General features: G+C 41.7%; 1 protein-coding gene across 1 annotated transcript; it reads right to left on the bottom strand.

Annotated features, from left to right (window-relative positions):
- Positions 1-1,228: 1,228 nt before the first annotated feature.
- Positions 1,229-4,575, bottom strand: LOC307117301 (kelch-like protein 33; the record flags this gene model as incomplete). The annotated part of the gene is made up of 3 exons (XM_079802086.1): positions 1,229-1,456; positions 1,546-2,482; positions 4,554-4,575. 3 exons carry the CDS (start codon positions 4,573-4,575, stop codon positions 1,273-1,275), a joined length of 1,143 nt encoding a protein of 380 aa, XP_079658212.1. The 3' UTR covers positions 1,229-1,272.
- Positions 4,576-17,017: the final 12,442 nt, after the last annotated feature.

Below are 17,017 nucleotides of genomic sequence, written 5' to 3'. Positions count from 1 at the left end.
TGACCTTGTTAAATGTGCATATAGCGCGGGAATTGAAGATCGGATTTATATTCATTTTGTGGAGAGGTGTAAGGGAAGACTACCTGCATGTTTATTTTTCATTTTTATTTGTTTAGATTGTGTAGCCCATTTCGTTTGCGTGCACCGTTGCGAGCATCATCAGCCTGCCTCAGCTTGTCAAAAATGCCTGTGGTGGTGATGGTGATAGTAGGCTATTAAAGGTTAAAAACAGAGCCCAAACTATTAGCCTAAATTCAGTTGCTATGTATTTTTAGGTCTAATAATCAACACTCAAATAACATCGTACACAAACATGTACACTTCACATAAGGCAGTTTTTGCAATAACTTCTAAATCTAATTATAAAATAGTTTTTTATCCAATTCGTTGTTGAAATATAATCATTTATACACAGTGTCTGTCATTTTATTTAAACATACATGAAATAATCAAGATATCATTAACAGGTTAAGTAGAATATAATGAATATAACGGCTAATATAGGTCATATATTTAGTGAAAGAGTTGATTTCTCTAGTGAACTAACAGCTGTGGACACTGAGGTGCCTGAGGTAAATGTGATGCTACATGACATTGTTTAGTTTACAGCAGTTATATTGAGGGTCTTTCCGCCGTTGAAACACTGATTGAGCGATTACACCACATATATACACATGACAGTAAGTTGTAATGTATCCTCAACACACCTTAGATGTTCATTCATGTTTATTCTTTAGGAAGAGATGATCGATCGCGCTCACAGATGATCGCGTTCACGCGCGCGCGCTGCCGCCAGATTGAAGTGTGTTCCGCGCTTAAAACATGCCCACTGTTAAAGATTGCGTTCGGTTTCACAGTGAAGTCTGGTTCTCTTCTCATCGAGAACATGAGCTCTCACTGTCAGTGCTTGTGCATGAAGCAGACGTGGGTGTTTCTCAGATATACTGAAACACGTCCACACCGCAGACATGTTGCTTCAGACAAGCACGTGCAGGTCGCGGTTTCTGTTTGCGTCATCACAACATTTCGGCCATGTTGTTTCGGTGATAAAAGTCTTTCGGCCGAAAACCGAAAATGCACTTTTGGGGCATTTTCGGCCGAAAATTTTCGGTGGCCGAATATTCGGTGCATCCCTAGTGCCTACCCTTATCCATAAACAAATCAAATATTAGGGTAAGGGTTTGATCTGTGGTTCAACATTCAGACATAGATTAGAGTTTGCAGCTGTGGCCTGTGATTACCAAGAATAACAGCTGATGTTGTGTTTGTTATTTACTCTACTAACCTCCAAGAATTTGTGTTGGGGCAGTAGACCTCTACAGTCTCCATGTTGACCTCTGAGTCTCTCTCTCCTCCAATAGCATATAGTTTACCATTCAGGAGGACTAAAGTGAAGCTGCTTCTTCTCTCATGCATATCAGCCAACCTTTGCCAAGAGTTTTGGATGGGATCGTACCTAGATCAAAGATTGAACAAGTAGTTCATAGTATAAAGGGGTACACTTGGGACAAGGTTAGACAGAAGAAACCTCATATTTCATCTTACATGTAGGTGCATTTCATGGTATCAGCTTTGCCATAATAATGCCGTCCACCAACTACGTAAAGCTTCCCCCTCATCGCCCCGACTCCATGACTGAATCTTGGTTCCTCAGGTAAAGTTCCCAGCATCCTCCACTCTACTTTCTTCACCAATCCAACATGGTTCTGCAAAGAATTGCTAAACCACATTTCCCTGCAGGGTCTACGTTTCTCTAAATTATCAGTGATCCTCTCCCCCCCAACAAGGACTAGAGTGTCTTTAGGCATGTAGACCCTGATTTTTGACAGGACATCTGAAGAACTGGAGAACTCTTTAAAGAGAGACTTGTAGAGATTTTTGGCACCAATGCTCGGCCAAGACGTTACAGACTTGACTTCATTGAACTCCTTAAATGTCATTAGGGAAAACCGAATGGTTCCCATCAGCTCCCTGGCGAGTTTCACACGTTTTCTGGGAAAGGCTTCAATCCAAGTCATGACTGCTTTAAACACTGGCAACTCCGAGGGAACACAGAGGGATTTACTTTTAAGGTACTTCTTCAATTTTTCTACAGGAAGATCACGGAACTTAGGAGTGATGGACACATCTTGAAAGTGCCTCAAGACAAAGTCATTGGCAAGTGCAAGTAGGTCAGCCATCCCATAGGCCTCTGCAAAAGATGCAACATCCAGGCAGCTGTAAGCGTCTATTTCTTGTTCCAGGAAGTTAAGGCATAGTGAGTAGGCAGTCTGAAACTGTAATTGAAGAGATGTACAGGTGAGTTCAAACACGCTGCCCCATCCAAGAGCAAGAGCCCCACTGTAGCTGTAGTGAAGGAGGGCCTCAAACTTGGCAGCCCTGACTAACAGCAGAGACACCAATTCCTGTCTGCTCTCCTTCATTCCGCTGGTAAACATGCCTCTGAAGTAGTCACTGCTGGCCACCAGGAGCACCCGTTGAGCTTCATGAGGGTGGGGAATAAATAAAACTTTATGAGCAGTTTCGCAAATGCAGAGGACATCAAATTAATACCAGGGTTCCCGTGGGGTCTTAAAAAGTCTTAAAATGTCTTAAATTTCAAAATCTAAATTTTAGGCCTTAAAAAGTCTTCAATTCTCTGAAGTATTGAGTTCTAGGTCTTAAATAGTTTTAAACAGAGCTTAAATTATCCTACGTCCATGTAACGCTACCTCTAATGCTCATTGAAATACTCACGCAGCGCTTTTGTGTGTGTGTGTGTGTGTTTATTCTGGGCTGTTGTAGTTCTTTCTTTCGCTAGTCCTACTATAGTTCGCTGTATTACAACTAGTGTTAGACCGATATATCGGCCGGCTGATATTTGCGATTTTTACGTGTATCGGCATCTGCCGATACAAGGCTGCTGTGTTCGCCGATATTTTTCCCCGGCATTATTTACAGACAGGCGTCCACAGGCAGTTCTGAGTTGCTGGAGACACTGCAGTTCATGCACTGCCCCTCGCCCACTAGCAGTGCTGGGGAATCTGCTCTTCAAGAAAACGATAAGTTTTAAACTTTCAAAGCATCTTTTAACTGTTTGATTAAGTTGAAATATTGCCATACACTTTGAAAGTGGAAACACGTTGCTCTATATGTGCTTGCAACTATAGCTAAGCAAGTTTGTGCGTCCAAATGGAAAACGCAAATGCTGAATGCCTCATCTATAAAACTGCTTGCCATTGTATTTAGGGAGCTGCAGATAGCTCAGTTGTAGGCTATTCGTAGGCATACGGTAGCTGTTACCAACACTGGTCATGGGATTAAGTAATGCCGACGTACCGTGGTATTTGTGGGAGTTTTATTCAGCGACCACCTGGCTGAGATTTAGACACATGTGCGTGTGTTTCTCCAGTGTTTCCCACACATAGACTAAGTCGCCACAGAATCAACACCGGCCGCCACATATTGTGTTCTTTGGCGGCTGTCAAAGCGAATTTTTATCCTGCTAAAGCCATATTTGATCGGTAAGTGATGAGACTGACTGTTGCGCTTCTCTGACGAGAGAACGAGCAGAAAGCGTGCCCACTCTGCTCGTCTTCAAACTGTCTTGCTCCCTCACGCATATTAATCAAAATAAATTGAGAATTGACACAATGGTAAAAGGTCGGAAGACCGAAGTTTCACGTGGAGCATTGGGAGATTTTTTTCCTGAATTACCGCTGGTGTTGCTCTACAAGAGATTAATGCCGCGTTCCAGGCAACCCGTAACCCGTGTTTTTCCAACCTTCTACCCGTGAAAGTGCACTGGAACGGCAGTCAAACCCGTGACTTCCCACCCGTGAACTCGTACTAGATCGATGTACTCCCAGTTACGAGTTTTGACGTCACATAGCCCGCGAAGCAACAATGGCAGCCCCCTACGGATGCGGTGTTTATAAAACAAATATACAAATAACGTAAAATAAAAGGTATTACAGCATTTCTTGACGTCTGCGCTGTTTTTCTCCTCCGTTTCCCTCAAATAAGCAAGGATTGTACAACATCACGGACTGCACTGATCGTAAATATCCTGCTGGAAACACAGCTGCCTCACTGCCAGACGAGCTTAATGCTTTCTATGCTCGTTTTGAGGTCAGCCACCCCACCCGTACGGAAGGAGCTCCCATGGATGACACTGCTAAGGTTAGTTCACTTTCTGTGTCCGTAGAGGATGTTACTCGATCGTTCCGACATGTGAATACTCGCAAAGCGGGGGGTCCAGATGGCATTCCTGGCCGCGTTCTTAAAACATGCGCATACCAACTAGCAGGTGTTTTTACTGATATTTTCAATCTCTCACTTTCCTTATCTTCTGTCCCAAAGTGTTTTAAATCATCTATCATTGTACCAATACAAAAGACATCCAAAGTTACTTGCTTGAATGATTGGCGCCCTGTTGCTCTAACTTCCATCATCAGTAAGTGCTTTGAGAAGCTTATCAGAGATCACATCTGCTCTGTACTACCAGCAACACTTGACTCACTGCAGTTCGCCTACCGCCGTAACCGCTCTACTGAGGATGCAATTGCTTTCACCTTGCACACCGTCCTTTCCCATCTGGAAAAGAGGAATGCACATGTGAGAATGTTGTTTGTTGATTACAGTTCAGCTTTTAACACCATAGTGCCCCCTAAGCTTGTTGTGAAACTAAGGACTTTGGGTCTGAACAGTTCCTTGTGCAGCTGGATTCTGGACTTTTTGACAGAAAGACGCCAGGTGGTCAGAGTTGGTCGAAACATCTCTTCCACATTGACCCTTAACATCGGAGCTCCACAGGGGTGTGTCCTCAGTCCACTTCTATACTCTCCGTACACGCATGATTGCGTGGCCACACACAGCTCCAATGTCATTGTCAAATTTGCCGATGACACAACGGTGGTAGGCCTGATCACAGACAATAATGAGTCAGCCTACAGAGAGGAGGTGCACACTTTGACAAACTGGTGCTATGAAAACAACCTCTCTCTGAACATCAGTAAGACCAAGGAGCTGGTGGTGGACTTTAGAAAACAGAATAGTGTTTACCCCTCCCTTATCATTGAAGGGACGCCAGTGCAGCAGGTCGATAATTTTAAGTTCCTTGGTGTTCATATCACCAATGACATCACCTGGTCAGTACATACTGATTTAGTTGTGAGGAAGGCACATCAGCGTATCTTCTTCCTCAGGCGGCTGAAGAAATTTGGTATGGGACAAAAAATTCTCAGACAATTTTACAACAGCACTGTGGAGAGCATCCTCACTGGTTGTATTATCGCCTGGTATGGAAACTGTACCGGTCTCAACCGGAAAGCCCTGCAGGGGGTGGTCCGGACGGCTCAGCATATTGTTGGAGGTGAGCTTCCCTCCCTCCAGGATATTTACAACCAACGATGTGTTAGGAAAGCAAAAAAGATCATCAGGGATTCCAGCCATCCGGGCCATGATCTGCTTTCACTGCTGCCGTCTGGTAGACGGTATCGGAGTATTAGGGCCCGGACCAGTAGACTACGCGACAGTTTTTTTGCACAGGCGATTAGACTTCTGAACTGTAGCAACACTTTGTAGCACAACTCACTCATCCATGCACTGCACTTTAATAAATGTGGTTATTGTTATTATGTATATTGTTAATCTATGTACTGCCATGTAAAAGAGACTTGCACCTAAGCATTTCACTGCCAGTACACTTGTGTACAAGATATGTGACAATAAAAGAGAAATTGAATTGAATTGAGAAATTGAGAAAGGTTAAAACCCAATAATGAAGAAAGAATGGACATAGAATCATTTAATATGTGTGCTCTTCTTTTGCTAACTGTATTACAGGGGTCCCTTAGGAGTCTATTTTAGGACCTATTTTATTTAGTATTTTTATTAATGATATCCCTCAAGTATGTCCTGGTGTTAACATTTAAATGTGCTTTTTACCCATGCAAGAACTAAAGAACTGGCTGCAAACAAACTGACATTTGCAATGACAAAAGTCTTGGACTGGCTAAATAAATCTTGCTTGTCTCTTAAGGTTAGCAAGACAGTTTGCATGTATTTCACTGCACGAAAACACAATTTGGTGAACCCAGATATTATGTTTAATGGTGAAGCAATTAAATCAGTGACACATGTCAAATATCGAGGAATAATACTTGACCAACACCTGTCTTTTAAAAAGCAAGTAAGAAGAGTTATAAATAATGTTAAATTTCATTTAAATAATTTTAAAAACATCAGGCACCAGCTGACTCAATCAGCTGCACTACTTTTTGTCCATACTTTGATTCTCCCTCATTTGTCGTACTGTGTCACAATTTGGTCACAGGCAGGTGTGACTACACTTAAGCCTGTGTACTCTCTCCATAAACTAATTTTGAAAGTACTAGACAAAAAACCAAGGGACTATCATCATTGTACCATTTTGAAAAAGTATAATTTTTTTTTTACATTTTAATAATTTTGTATTTTACAATGATGTATGCTTGATGTATAGAATTATCCATAATCTTGCTCCTCCTCCTCTTAGGGGATGCCTGGCTTGCGATCGGTGTGACATCTCTTCATTTACTGCTACAAACTGATAACGGTCACATAGGTATGATTTAAACCATGACAAAGCAATTCCACTAATACCTACATAGTTTTCAAGTCTATTCAAAAGAATGTTGTGGTCGATAGTATCAAATGCAGCGCTAAGATGGAGTAACACTAATAGAGAGATACAGCCACGATCGGATGATAAGAGTAAATCATGTGTAACTCTGATGAGAGCAATCTCAGTGCTATGATACGGTCTAAATCCTGACTGGAAATCCTCACAGATACCATTTCTTTCTAAAAAGGAACATAATTGTGAAGACACTGCCTTTTCAAGTATTTTTGACAGAAAGGGTAGATTTGAGATTGGTCTAATTGACTAATTCTGTAGGATCAAGTTGCGTTTTTTTAATAAGTGGTTTAATAATAGCCAACTTTATAAGATTGATGATGCAATATAGAAAGATGGAGGTATGGTAGCTCCACAACTATCTCCTTTTCATGATCTTGTGCGTTATGTTATGTGCATGTTGGTATGCTCTTATTCTTAAATTGTTTTTCGTTTGGCCCACATATTGACGGTTACATTTGAGACAAAATATCACGTACACACAATTCGAACTTTGATGGGACAGAGAAGCAGACAGTTTGAAAATACGTTGGTTAAATCTGCTCTTAATCCACCTGCGTGAGACATAATACTTACAACTGCCAACCCGGCCACTTGGTGCCACTGCCCGTAGTTTGCTTTGGACTAAAATGTCCAGCAAATTCTTGTTTCTTCTGTAAACGGCAATTGGTTTGTGGTTTTTTTAAGTATTCGGTGGATGAGAGAAACTTTTCAAAGTTTGATTTAACCGCCGAGTTTAACTGTCTCCTCTCACTTGAGTAATGTGACACCAAGGGAATAATTTTGTCCTTTGAGATCGTATCTACTGAGGGTTCCATCCTGGGTCTATCAAAGGTTTTGAATATTTTCCTGAGAAATGTACGACTATATCCACGTTGTCTGAGGGATAGACTTAAGGTTTTCCATGCTTCAAGAAATGAAGAGTTTTCAGAACATATTCTCTTGAATCTCAACAATCGTGATTTTACTATCCCCTTGAATGTATGTTTGGGATGAAAACTGTGTTTGTGTAATAAAGAATGCGTGTCTGTTTCTTTGAAGTATACTTTGAAGTCTAATCTACCCGTGGAGAAAAGTTTGGGGCCCTTGTATGATAAGACATCAAGAAAGTTAACCTTGTTGGAGTTTATGATGTACTTTATTTTGATAGATGCTTGGTGTGTGTTTAAGTGAGTGGTGAAAGTAACAAAATCGTCCATTGAATGAGTCCAGATGCCCCAGATATCATCAAGAAATCTATAATTAGCAAATGTTTTTTTAAGGGTTGTGTTAAGTGCTGATTCTTCCCAGTCTGCCATGAAGATATTGGCATAGGATGGGGCGAACTTTTTACCCATGGCTGTTCCCTTTATCTGTAAGTGAAATTTACTATCAAATTCAAAATCATTTTTTGTTAGGTTTATTTCCAATACTTTTATGATGTACTCATCTGGTCTGTTGTTATCTGGACATTTTTCCATGGCTTTTTTAACTGCTTCCAATCCAACTTTGGTTTCAATGTTTGTGTATAAACTATCTATATCAATCGTAAAAAGAAAAGAACTCTGGGGAATTTTAAGCTGTCCAATTTTATGGATGAAATCATATGTATCTTTAAGATAGCTGGGGTGTCTGGTAGAAAGAGGTTTAAGAAAGTGTTCTATATATTCTGCTGTGTAGTAGGTTTCACTGTTGCAGTCGGACATGATGGGTCTTCCGGGTGGAATTTGAAATGGGACACTCCATTTTTCAGGTTCTTTATGGATCTTTGGCAAGAGATAAAATCTCCTTGGTCTGGGAGTGTCACCCAGGAGATACTCCTTTTGTGCCCCACTGATTATTTTTTCTGAACACATATCTTCTAAAAGATCTTTAACCTCATTCATTGTCTGTGTGTACATGGGTTGTTCTAATGGACGATAATGCTCTGTCACTGCCAGTTGTCTCTGTCCCTCTGTAATATATTGGTCTCTATCTAATATAACAGTCGCATTCCCCTTGTCTGCAGGCTTTATAACTATGTTTTTATTATTCTTTAATTCTTTTAGAGCTTTTTTCTCTTCTGGAGTTAGATTGGTGGTCTCCTTTATGCCCCAGTGGAGTTTTGAAAAAGCATAACAATCTGCTCTAATGATCTTTGTTATTTCCTTTGGCAGACTGGATAAAGGAGGTGTCCAGTCTGATCCCCTGGTGAAGCGAATTCTCTTCTTCTGTTTTTTCTTTCCCTCAAAGAAGGTTTCTAATTTCAATCTACGGTGATACTCTTGTAAATCTTTACGTAATTCTAGTTTCTGTGTTTTGAAGTCATGCGGAGTGGGGATATGCGATAGACCTCTGGATAACACTGAATTTTGTTCCGGACTGATAATAAAGGATTTTGAGAGATTAATTATTAATTTTTTATGGTCCCCTGTGGGGTTACAACAGCCTAGCAGTTTAACGTCTGCCTCCAATGAGACAAAATGGCCCTGGCTGTAGCTGGTTTCCAATGTATGCCGTCTCGCTCAACCTGGAACTGCGAGGACGGGATGGCCCGAATAAAATTCAGCTGCTTCTTGATGTACGTGTTTATATACTCAATCATTTCTTGCTCTCCTATGGGAAGGGTTCTTGAGAAGTTCAGAACAGGAAAGAAGAGCTCCGTCTCTGGTAGTCTCCTAATGGCTGCTCTATGTGCCCTAGCTAACTCTGTGGTAGCTGTCATCCTATATCTTTGGCTCCTATTATTGAGTCCAAAGGCTAAAATCATCTTCTCTGGAACCTCTGTGATCACTGCTTTCTCAATTAGATGTTCAGCGTGATGGAACTTGGCCCCTGGGTAGCACTCAATTTGTAACTCTGGGCAATTGAACGTTGGGAATTTTGACAGGTTGGAATCGCCTATGATCACATATTTTTTTCTGATGGTCAGATTCCAATCTGTCAATTTCTTTTTTTTTTTATAATTAGTATTTTATTAAGATTTTGATCATCACTATTACATTATAATCAACATTGTAGTCAACTTTACAATTGACATCTTAACCCTTAATCGTCCCTTGGGGTCCAGGTGACCCTAATGGACTTTTCCTCCATTTTTTAAAAGTGTTCCCTTCATCTCAGGGCCATGAGACTCTGTGACTTTTCCTACATAATCTATCTAAACATGCACAAAAAATCTGGGCTTGATTTGGTTGTTCTAAAGGTGTGTAAAAAAATTTTTACCGTTCCCTCGGGGTCAGATTGACCCCACATTGAAAATGAATGGGAAAGTGTAAAAAATACATTTTTTTCACTTTTTTTGTCAAAAAAAATTAACTAAATCTAGTATAAATCTGAAAATTTCCACATTTATATCAAGGTCTGGTCCTAGAGCATAAACACAAAGTAGAACGAACTTTCTATCTCATACACACACACGTACACACACACACACACACACACACACACACACACACACACACACACACACACACACACGTGTGTGACTGCAACAGAGAGTATTTTTATTGAAATTGGCAAATAAAATCAACAAAACTGGCATAAATCTGAAAAAATTCCATACATAAATGAAGGACAAATACTAGAGCACAAATGGAACATGGAACAATCATGAGTAAGAGAGGGAAAAGGGCAAATAAAAGAAAGATGAAAGGCAGCTTAACTTTTGCATAACTTCCCTATGGACCTCTATTGGATAATGTGGTCATTGCGCTCTCTCTCTCTCTCTTTCTCTTTAACTATAATTCCTAAAGTTTTTCCACAAACCTACAGATGGCGGTATTCTATCCCTAACACATAGAGCAATGTCCAAAAACTATTTATATTTATTTAAGATCATCATTCAAGTGATTTTTTCATAAAAAAATAAATTTTAATGAGCCAATTTAAGACATAGTTAAGTATTTGTGCAGTAAATAAGTAAAAAACTACCAAATACCCACAAAAACATAAAGCATAAATGTATAGTTGAGAAGTAAATAAAAAAAATTATATATAGTTTTCCATATAAAATAATTATATTTCCTTATGCAATCGCTCTGTAAAAGTCTGGGGTCTATCTGACCCCAAGGGACTCAAACGTAAACCCTACTTGAGGGACGATTAAGGGTTAACATGTATCCCATAGTGATGATACATTTTCAATGTAAACAAATAAAAAGAATAACCAAAAAGGAATAATAAAAATCATATTTAAAAAAAAGTAAAATAAATAACAGAAAACAAACAAATAACAGAACAAATCAAATGTACATTTTTCAACAAGCACCACATTCTCATATAGTAGCAATATATTGCACGTATTTTCCCCATTTCGCCACATATTTTTCTGCTCTGTCATTAATATTGAAATAAATGTTTTCGTATGATGCCACTTTTGCCAATTCCGTGCTCCATTCCTGGAAAGAGGGCTCACCTGGGTTCTTCCAGTTTCTCCTTATTATTTGTTTTCCTACCATTATACTAGTCTGAATAAAGTCCGCTGTTCCACAGTTCGATGTCATTTGTGGATCATTTAAAACATACTCCAGACCAGTCCGGGTAATGTTTTCAATGCGATCATGAATCTTTAGCCAAAAATTCTGAATCATGGGACATTCCCAGAGCAGATGAAAAAGAGACCCTTCTGAACTGCAACACTTCCAGCAGTCTGCATTATCTCTCAGCTTCAGCCTAAACAGCCGAGTCGGAGTCCAGTAAAATCGATTAAGAATCTTAAATGGGATTAATCTAATTTTAATGTCTCTTGAAACCCTCTTAATATTTTCACAGATACGATCCCACTCTTTATGTGTGACATCAATGTTCAAATCTGCCAACCAAGTTAACATTGTTGCATATGATATGGTAACTGTCTGTGGAAATAACATTGAATAAAAAATAGCAGCTTCATGCCCCAAACCCATTATTTTCGTAGTCTGAGAGAGAAGGTTTGACTTCTGAGGTTCTACTCCTTTCCCTATAGCAGCAACTAGCAGGTGACACATTTGAAGATATTAACATAGTTCTTATCTCCCGCTTCCAGCCGTTTCCCAATCCTATGAGCGCGGTCCATCTTGATTCCTCCCGGGGTTGGATCAATGCCAAGGGTCGCTGAGATAAACTCATTCAGGAACGCGGTAACATTGCTCTTTTCAGCCCCCTCCGGTATCCCCACGAATCTGAGGTTGTTGCGTCGAGATCTGTCTTCAGCTGTGGCCAACCTATCTATCAATAGTTGTATGTCTTCTTCAGTGGCTCCCACCGGTCTAGCGTTTATGTTAGCTTGCTCGTCCTCTAGCTGACTCACTCGGTCTTCCACTTCCGTGATGCAGGAGATGAAGGAGGATAGCTTTGTATCCACAGAGCTCAGAGACCGACGAATTTCTTTCAAATCCGCCGTTTCCTCTAGTATCTTGCTCAGCATCCCGTAAATCTTATGAGCCATGTCAGGCTGATCAGTCTCCGTGGTAATGCTAGCCGTGGCTGCTAGCTGTTACTCCCCTCGTGCACATGATGAGCTGAGTCTGTGCGGCTGAGCGAAGTTTCCTTTGTTCAGTGTTACAGCCAGATGACGAACTTTTGCCTTCTTCTGACATTTTGAATTCCATTTGAATTAAAAATGGAACACACTATTGAAAATTCCTCACGTTCAGCTGTTCTTTCTTTTTCTGGTGCCATCACGGCGGTTGAAGATGGTGGACTCTGTCTAAGAAATTCTAAGAGAGGAGACAGTGGCCTCTGTGGTTCCTCTGAATGATGAGAGGAAAACAGCTCCAGACTCGAGTGTGGGGACTGTGCAGCCGGGAGATGTTCTCCAATGGGGCCTCGTCCTCAAAGGACAAAAGATCTTCCACCTCTGTTGGTGGTTGAGGGGGATGTGGAGGCACCTCTGGAGGAGTATCAGAGTGTCGCATATGATGTTTTAGTTTTTGAGCCCTTTTTCCTGGTCTTTGTTCTAACGGGGAGAGCTCTGGAGCCTGTATAGGCTGAAGAACAATCTGCAGGTCAGTTGGAGGTTCTTCCTCTTCAAGAGACCATTCTCTTCTGGTTAGAGAGGGGCTACCCGTTTCTTTTCCTCTATTTAATAAATGTGGAGAGGTTTGAACTTCGATATGTTGGACACCAGTCCTGGGACGCACTACTGGTAAAATTAGAAGGGACCTCGCTGCACGTGAGGTGGTAGCTTGTTCCTGTGACGATGCCACCTCTTCGTAGGTGCGTGTAGTTGGTCGATCAGTGACGACCCTTTCGGTAGCCACCTCTTCAATGACTACCTGGTCGTTGCCATTCCTACTAGACACACCTTTGTTCCCTCGAGTCTCAGTTTCATTAGACACCCCCCTCTCAGTCACCAACGATCCGGTGGTTACCTGGTTAGTTCTGGTCTCATTGGTCATTGCCGTGATCAAGGCCTCCGCCTGTTCAACGGTCTCATTTGTCAGCCTGGGACTAAAGTTCTTATCAGCCCAATGGACTGCCACTTCGAATCATTCATTCATTCATTTCTCTTCATCCCCTATGGGTCATAAGGCTTCAATGAGCACTCTCCATGGTATTCGGTCCCTGGCAGCATGTTGGGCTTCTCCCCGTGACAGGTTCATCCGTTCCAGCTCTTGTGTCACAGTTCTGCACCAGGTGGTTTTGGGTCTCCCTGGTTTTCTTTTACCAGGTGGTGTCCATCTTAGGGCAACTTTTGTGATGCTGTCCAGCTCCATCCTTAACACGTGTCCTAGCCATCTCAAGCGTCTGTGTGTAATCTCCTTGGTAATACTCCAGCTTCCTGTTTTCTTGTACAATTCATTGTTGGAGATGTTATTAGGCCAAATCTTGCATATTCGTCGGAGGCATCCATTATGGAACATTTCCATTCTCCTCATGTCAGTTTTGATAACTGGCCAGCTCTCTGAACCATACAGCAGAACAGACTTTACATTACAGTTATATAGGATCATCTTCGTTTTAAGGCTGTATTGTTTTGATCTCCATATAGGACGGAGTTGGGAGAAGGCACCCTGAGCCTTTCCCAGCCTTTCTTTAATATCTTTAGATGCCCCACTGTCCTTACTGATAAGACTGCACAGATAGGTGAAATCTTCCACAAACTCAAGTGGTTCCTCATTAACAAGGATGAGTGATGTGGGGGTAGAGTTGACACACATCACTTGTGTTTTGGAGGTTTTAATACTGAGCCCAACTTGTCTGGCAAAGTTGTTCAGCCTATCAGTTTTAGCCTGCATGTTGTACTGGTTGGTTGATAGGAGAGCAAGATCGTCAGCGAAGTCAAGATCTTCCAGCTGGGAGAACAGAGTCCACTGGATGCCTCTGGGTCTGTCTGCTATGGTGTTGGTTGTGATCCAGTCTATGGCGATCAGGAAGAGAATAGGGGAGATGATGCACCCTTGTCTCACTCCGGACTGCACGGGAAACCACTCAGAGAGGTGATTTCCTATAATGACACTACACTTAAAATGTTCATAGAATGCTTTTATGATTGAGATGATCTTTGATGGTATTCCATAGGAGTGCAGTATCTTTCAGAGGGTGTGTCGATGGACACTGTCGGAAGCCTTCTTGAAGTCCACGAAGTTGATGTAGAGGGGTGTATTCCATTCCAAGCACTGCTCTATGATGTTACGCAAAGCAAATATCTGGTCCATACATCCTCTTCCCTTCCTGAAGCCTGCTTGCTCCTGTCTAATCCTGGTGTCAATGGCTGTCTCAATGCGATTGAGAAGGATTCTGCAGAGCACCTTACTTGGAATAGACAGAAGAGTAATTCCACGCCAGTTGTCACAGTTCTTAATGTTGCTTTTCTTGGGGACTTTGACAATGAGGCCTTTTGACCAATCTTCAGGGATGGTGTTACTGTTCCAGATGTTTTGGAAAAGATCTGTCAGCACTCTTGTTGAGGTTAGAATGTCAACCTTAAGCATTTCGGCATGAATAGCATCAATGCCACTTGCCTTGCCACTTTTCAAGGTTTGGATGGCAGCTTTAACTTCAGCAGAGTCAGGGGGGTTGGTGTTGATTTCCAGGATATCCTCTGTTGTTATGATGTTGGCTGGTTGTTCAGGCTCAGGGAGGTTGAGTACTTCCTGGAAGTGTTGAACCCATCTGGCTGCTTGTTCACTCTCTGATGTACAGACGTTGCCATTCTTATCCCTAACATTGGTAGTTTGGTTTGTGCATCTGCCGCAGAGTCGCTTTGTGATTTTGTACACTGTGCCCAGATTTCCATGGGCTGCAGCTTTCTCGGCTTCACTTGCTATGTGTATAACAAAGACCCTTTTGTCTTTTCTAGCACTCCTCTTCACCTCTCTATCCTTGTTTTTATAGGACATCTTGGTTTTCTCGAGGAGTCGTTGGGACTTGGTGTTCAGCATCTTTGCCTTCAGCTGTTTCCTCTCTTCGATTTTCAGCCAAGTGTTAGCGGATATCCATTCTTTGGCCCCTTTCTGTTTGAAGCCCAGGACTTTGTGCTCTTTCAGAGTATATGGTTTTGATAGCATTCCATTTGCTGTTTATGAGGTTTATGGTGGTGGGTTCTTCTTCCATTTCAGAGGAAGCCTCTAGCGTGCTGAAGCGGTTTCTAAGTTCCAACACAAACTCCTTGTTTTTCTTTGGGTACTGGAGTTTTACAATGTCCAGTTTTTTCTGCCGATGACTTTGTGGGATTAACTTCTTCAACTTGAGTTTAATGGTGACAGCGATTAGGTTGTAATCACTATAAGCATCTGCACCCGGTAGGTTCTAATATCTTGTAGTGACCTGCGCCATTTAGCATTAATGATGATGTGGTCGATTTGGTTGATGGTCCTACCATCAGGTGACTGCCATGTGAGCTTATGGATGTTTTTGTGTGGGAAGACGGTGCCGCCGATGACCAGGTTGTTACTCATGCAGAAATCAACAAGGCGTTCACCATTGTTGTTTCTGTCGCCACAACCATGTCTACCCATTGCTCTCTCGTTGTTGAAGTTATTGGTTCCCACTTTGGCATTCATGTCACCAGTTAGGAGAAGAACGTCATGTTGGGGTACTTTGGAAACTGCCATTTGCAGTTGTTCATACCAGTCTTTTTTGACCTCCTCCTCAGCCTCGTTGGTTGGTGCATAGCACTGTAAGATGGTGAGTTTACAGAACTTTGAGTTGAGGCTTATTCGGATCAGTCTTTCACTTACTGGTTCCCACTCTAGCAGGGTTTTGGCCTTCTCCTTGGAAATTAGAATGACTACACCATGTGTCACTGCATGAAAAGTGGGATTTTCGACCCCGTAAACGCCTGTATACTCCTGGAAATCTCCCTAATTTTCGGCAGTTTTCGACAATTTAGAGGCAGCGAACGTCGCGTTCGTCTGTGCCACAAATTGTCGTAAACGAACCATGACGTAGGTGGAGAGCCCCCCGCTGAGAGACCGCGCGGAGGTGCGACACCTCTAATTTGCATATGAATAGCAGCGAAACCAGAGAGTCAACGGCCAGACTTGAATTTACTCACTCACTATTGGCTGAAGCCACTACATTTAAAAAAGAAAAATCCCTCGTGATTGGTTGGCAGACCAATCATTATTGGTCCCCCTGGCTCATTATAAATGTAAACCCCAATAATAATAATAAATATATAATTTATGTTGTAATAATTTGTTTCATATTAATGTTATTGTGCTATGAAGTATTCATACCATCAAGGAATATATGGGAAAATTATACGGACCGTGCCGTTTATTCAAACAAGGGGCTTCATTTATAAGCATACAGCTGTTCATTCAAAGAAAGGGCTTCATTTATAAAACACAGCGGTTTACTCAAAGAAAGAGCTTTATTGTTAAACACACAACTATGTACAGTGCAGCAGTAATGTCTCGTAATGTAATGTAAAGTTCGTCGAGCTCCAGGCTGCGTGAGGGCGGTGGCCGCACAATCCATCCAGACACCCCGTCAACAAAGCCGTCTTCCTCGTTAGATATGAGTTCAATGGTCGCGGACTTCCAAACGTCCACCTCATCCAGCACACTCTTGCTTCCAGCAACTGTAATACAATCCATAAAGACAAATCTTACCCTTTTTCTTCTTGATCGACTCCGAGCTAAACTTCGCAGTTTCAGGTTGTTTGTATCTGAAGCTCCGGCGTGTCGATTCATAATACGTCTTACAGGCAGCTGGAAAACAATTACATGAGACTGGTATTAATAAAAACAGTCACGGTAAAATTAAACAAGGAATGAGAAACACATTAGAAGTTACTTACACACAATTTCGTCGTGATCAGCGGTTAAATCTGGACTCGCGGAAATCGCTCCAAGCAGATAAGAGCTCACGGCTTCGTTATGAGGCGAGGATAGTCTGTGTAGACAAAATGTGCAGTTTTAAGCTCGGATCTATTAACGCATCCATTTCCTTATACAGCTGAATAAAAGC

Source organism: Gobio gobio (genome assembly GCF_949357685.1).
Source record: "Gobio gobio genome assembly, chromosome: 21".
Taxonomy (NCBI): domain Eukaryota; kingdom Metazoa; phylum Chordata; class Actinopteri; order Cypriniformes; family Gobionidae; genus Gobio; species Gobio gobio.
The sequence above is the reverse complement of the archived record's forward strand: the minus strand, read 5'-3'. Positions and strand labels throughout refer to the sequence as shown.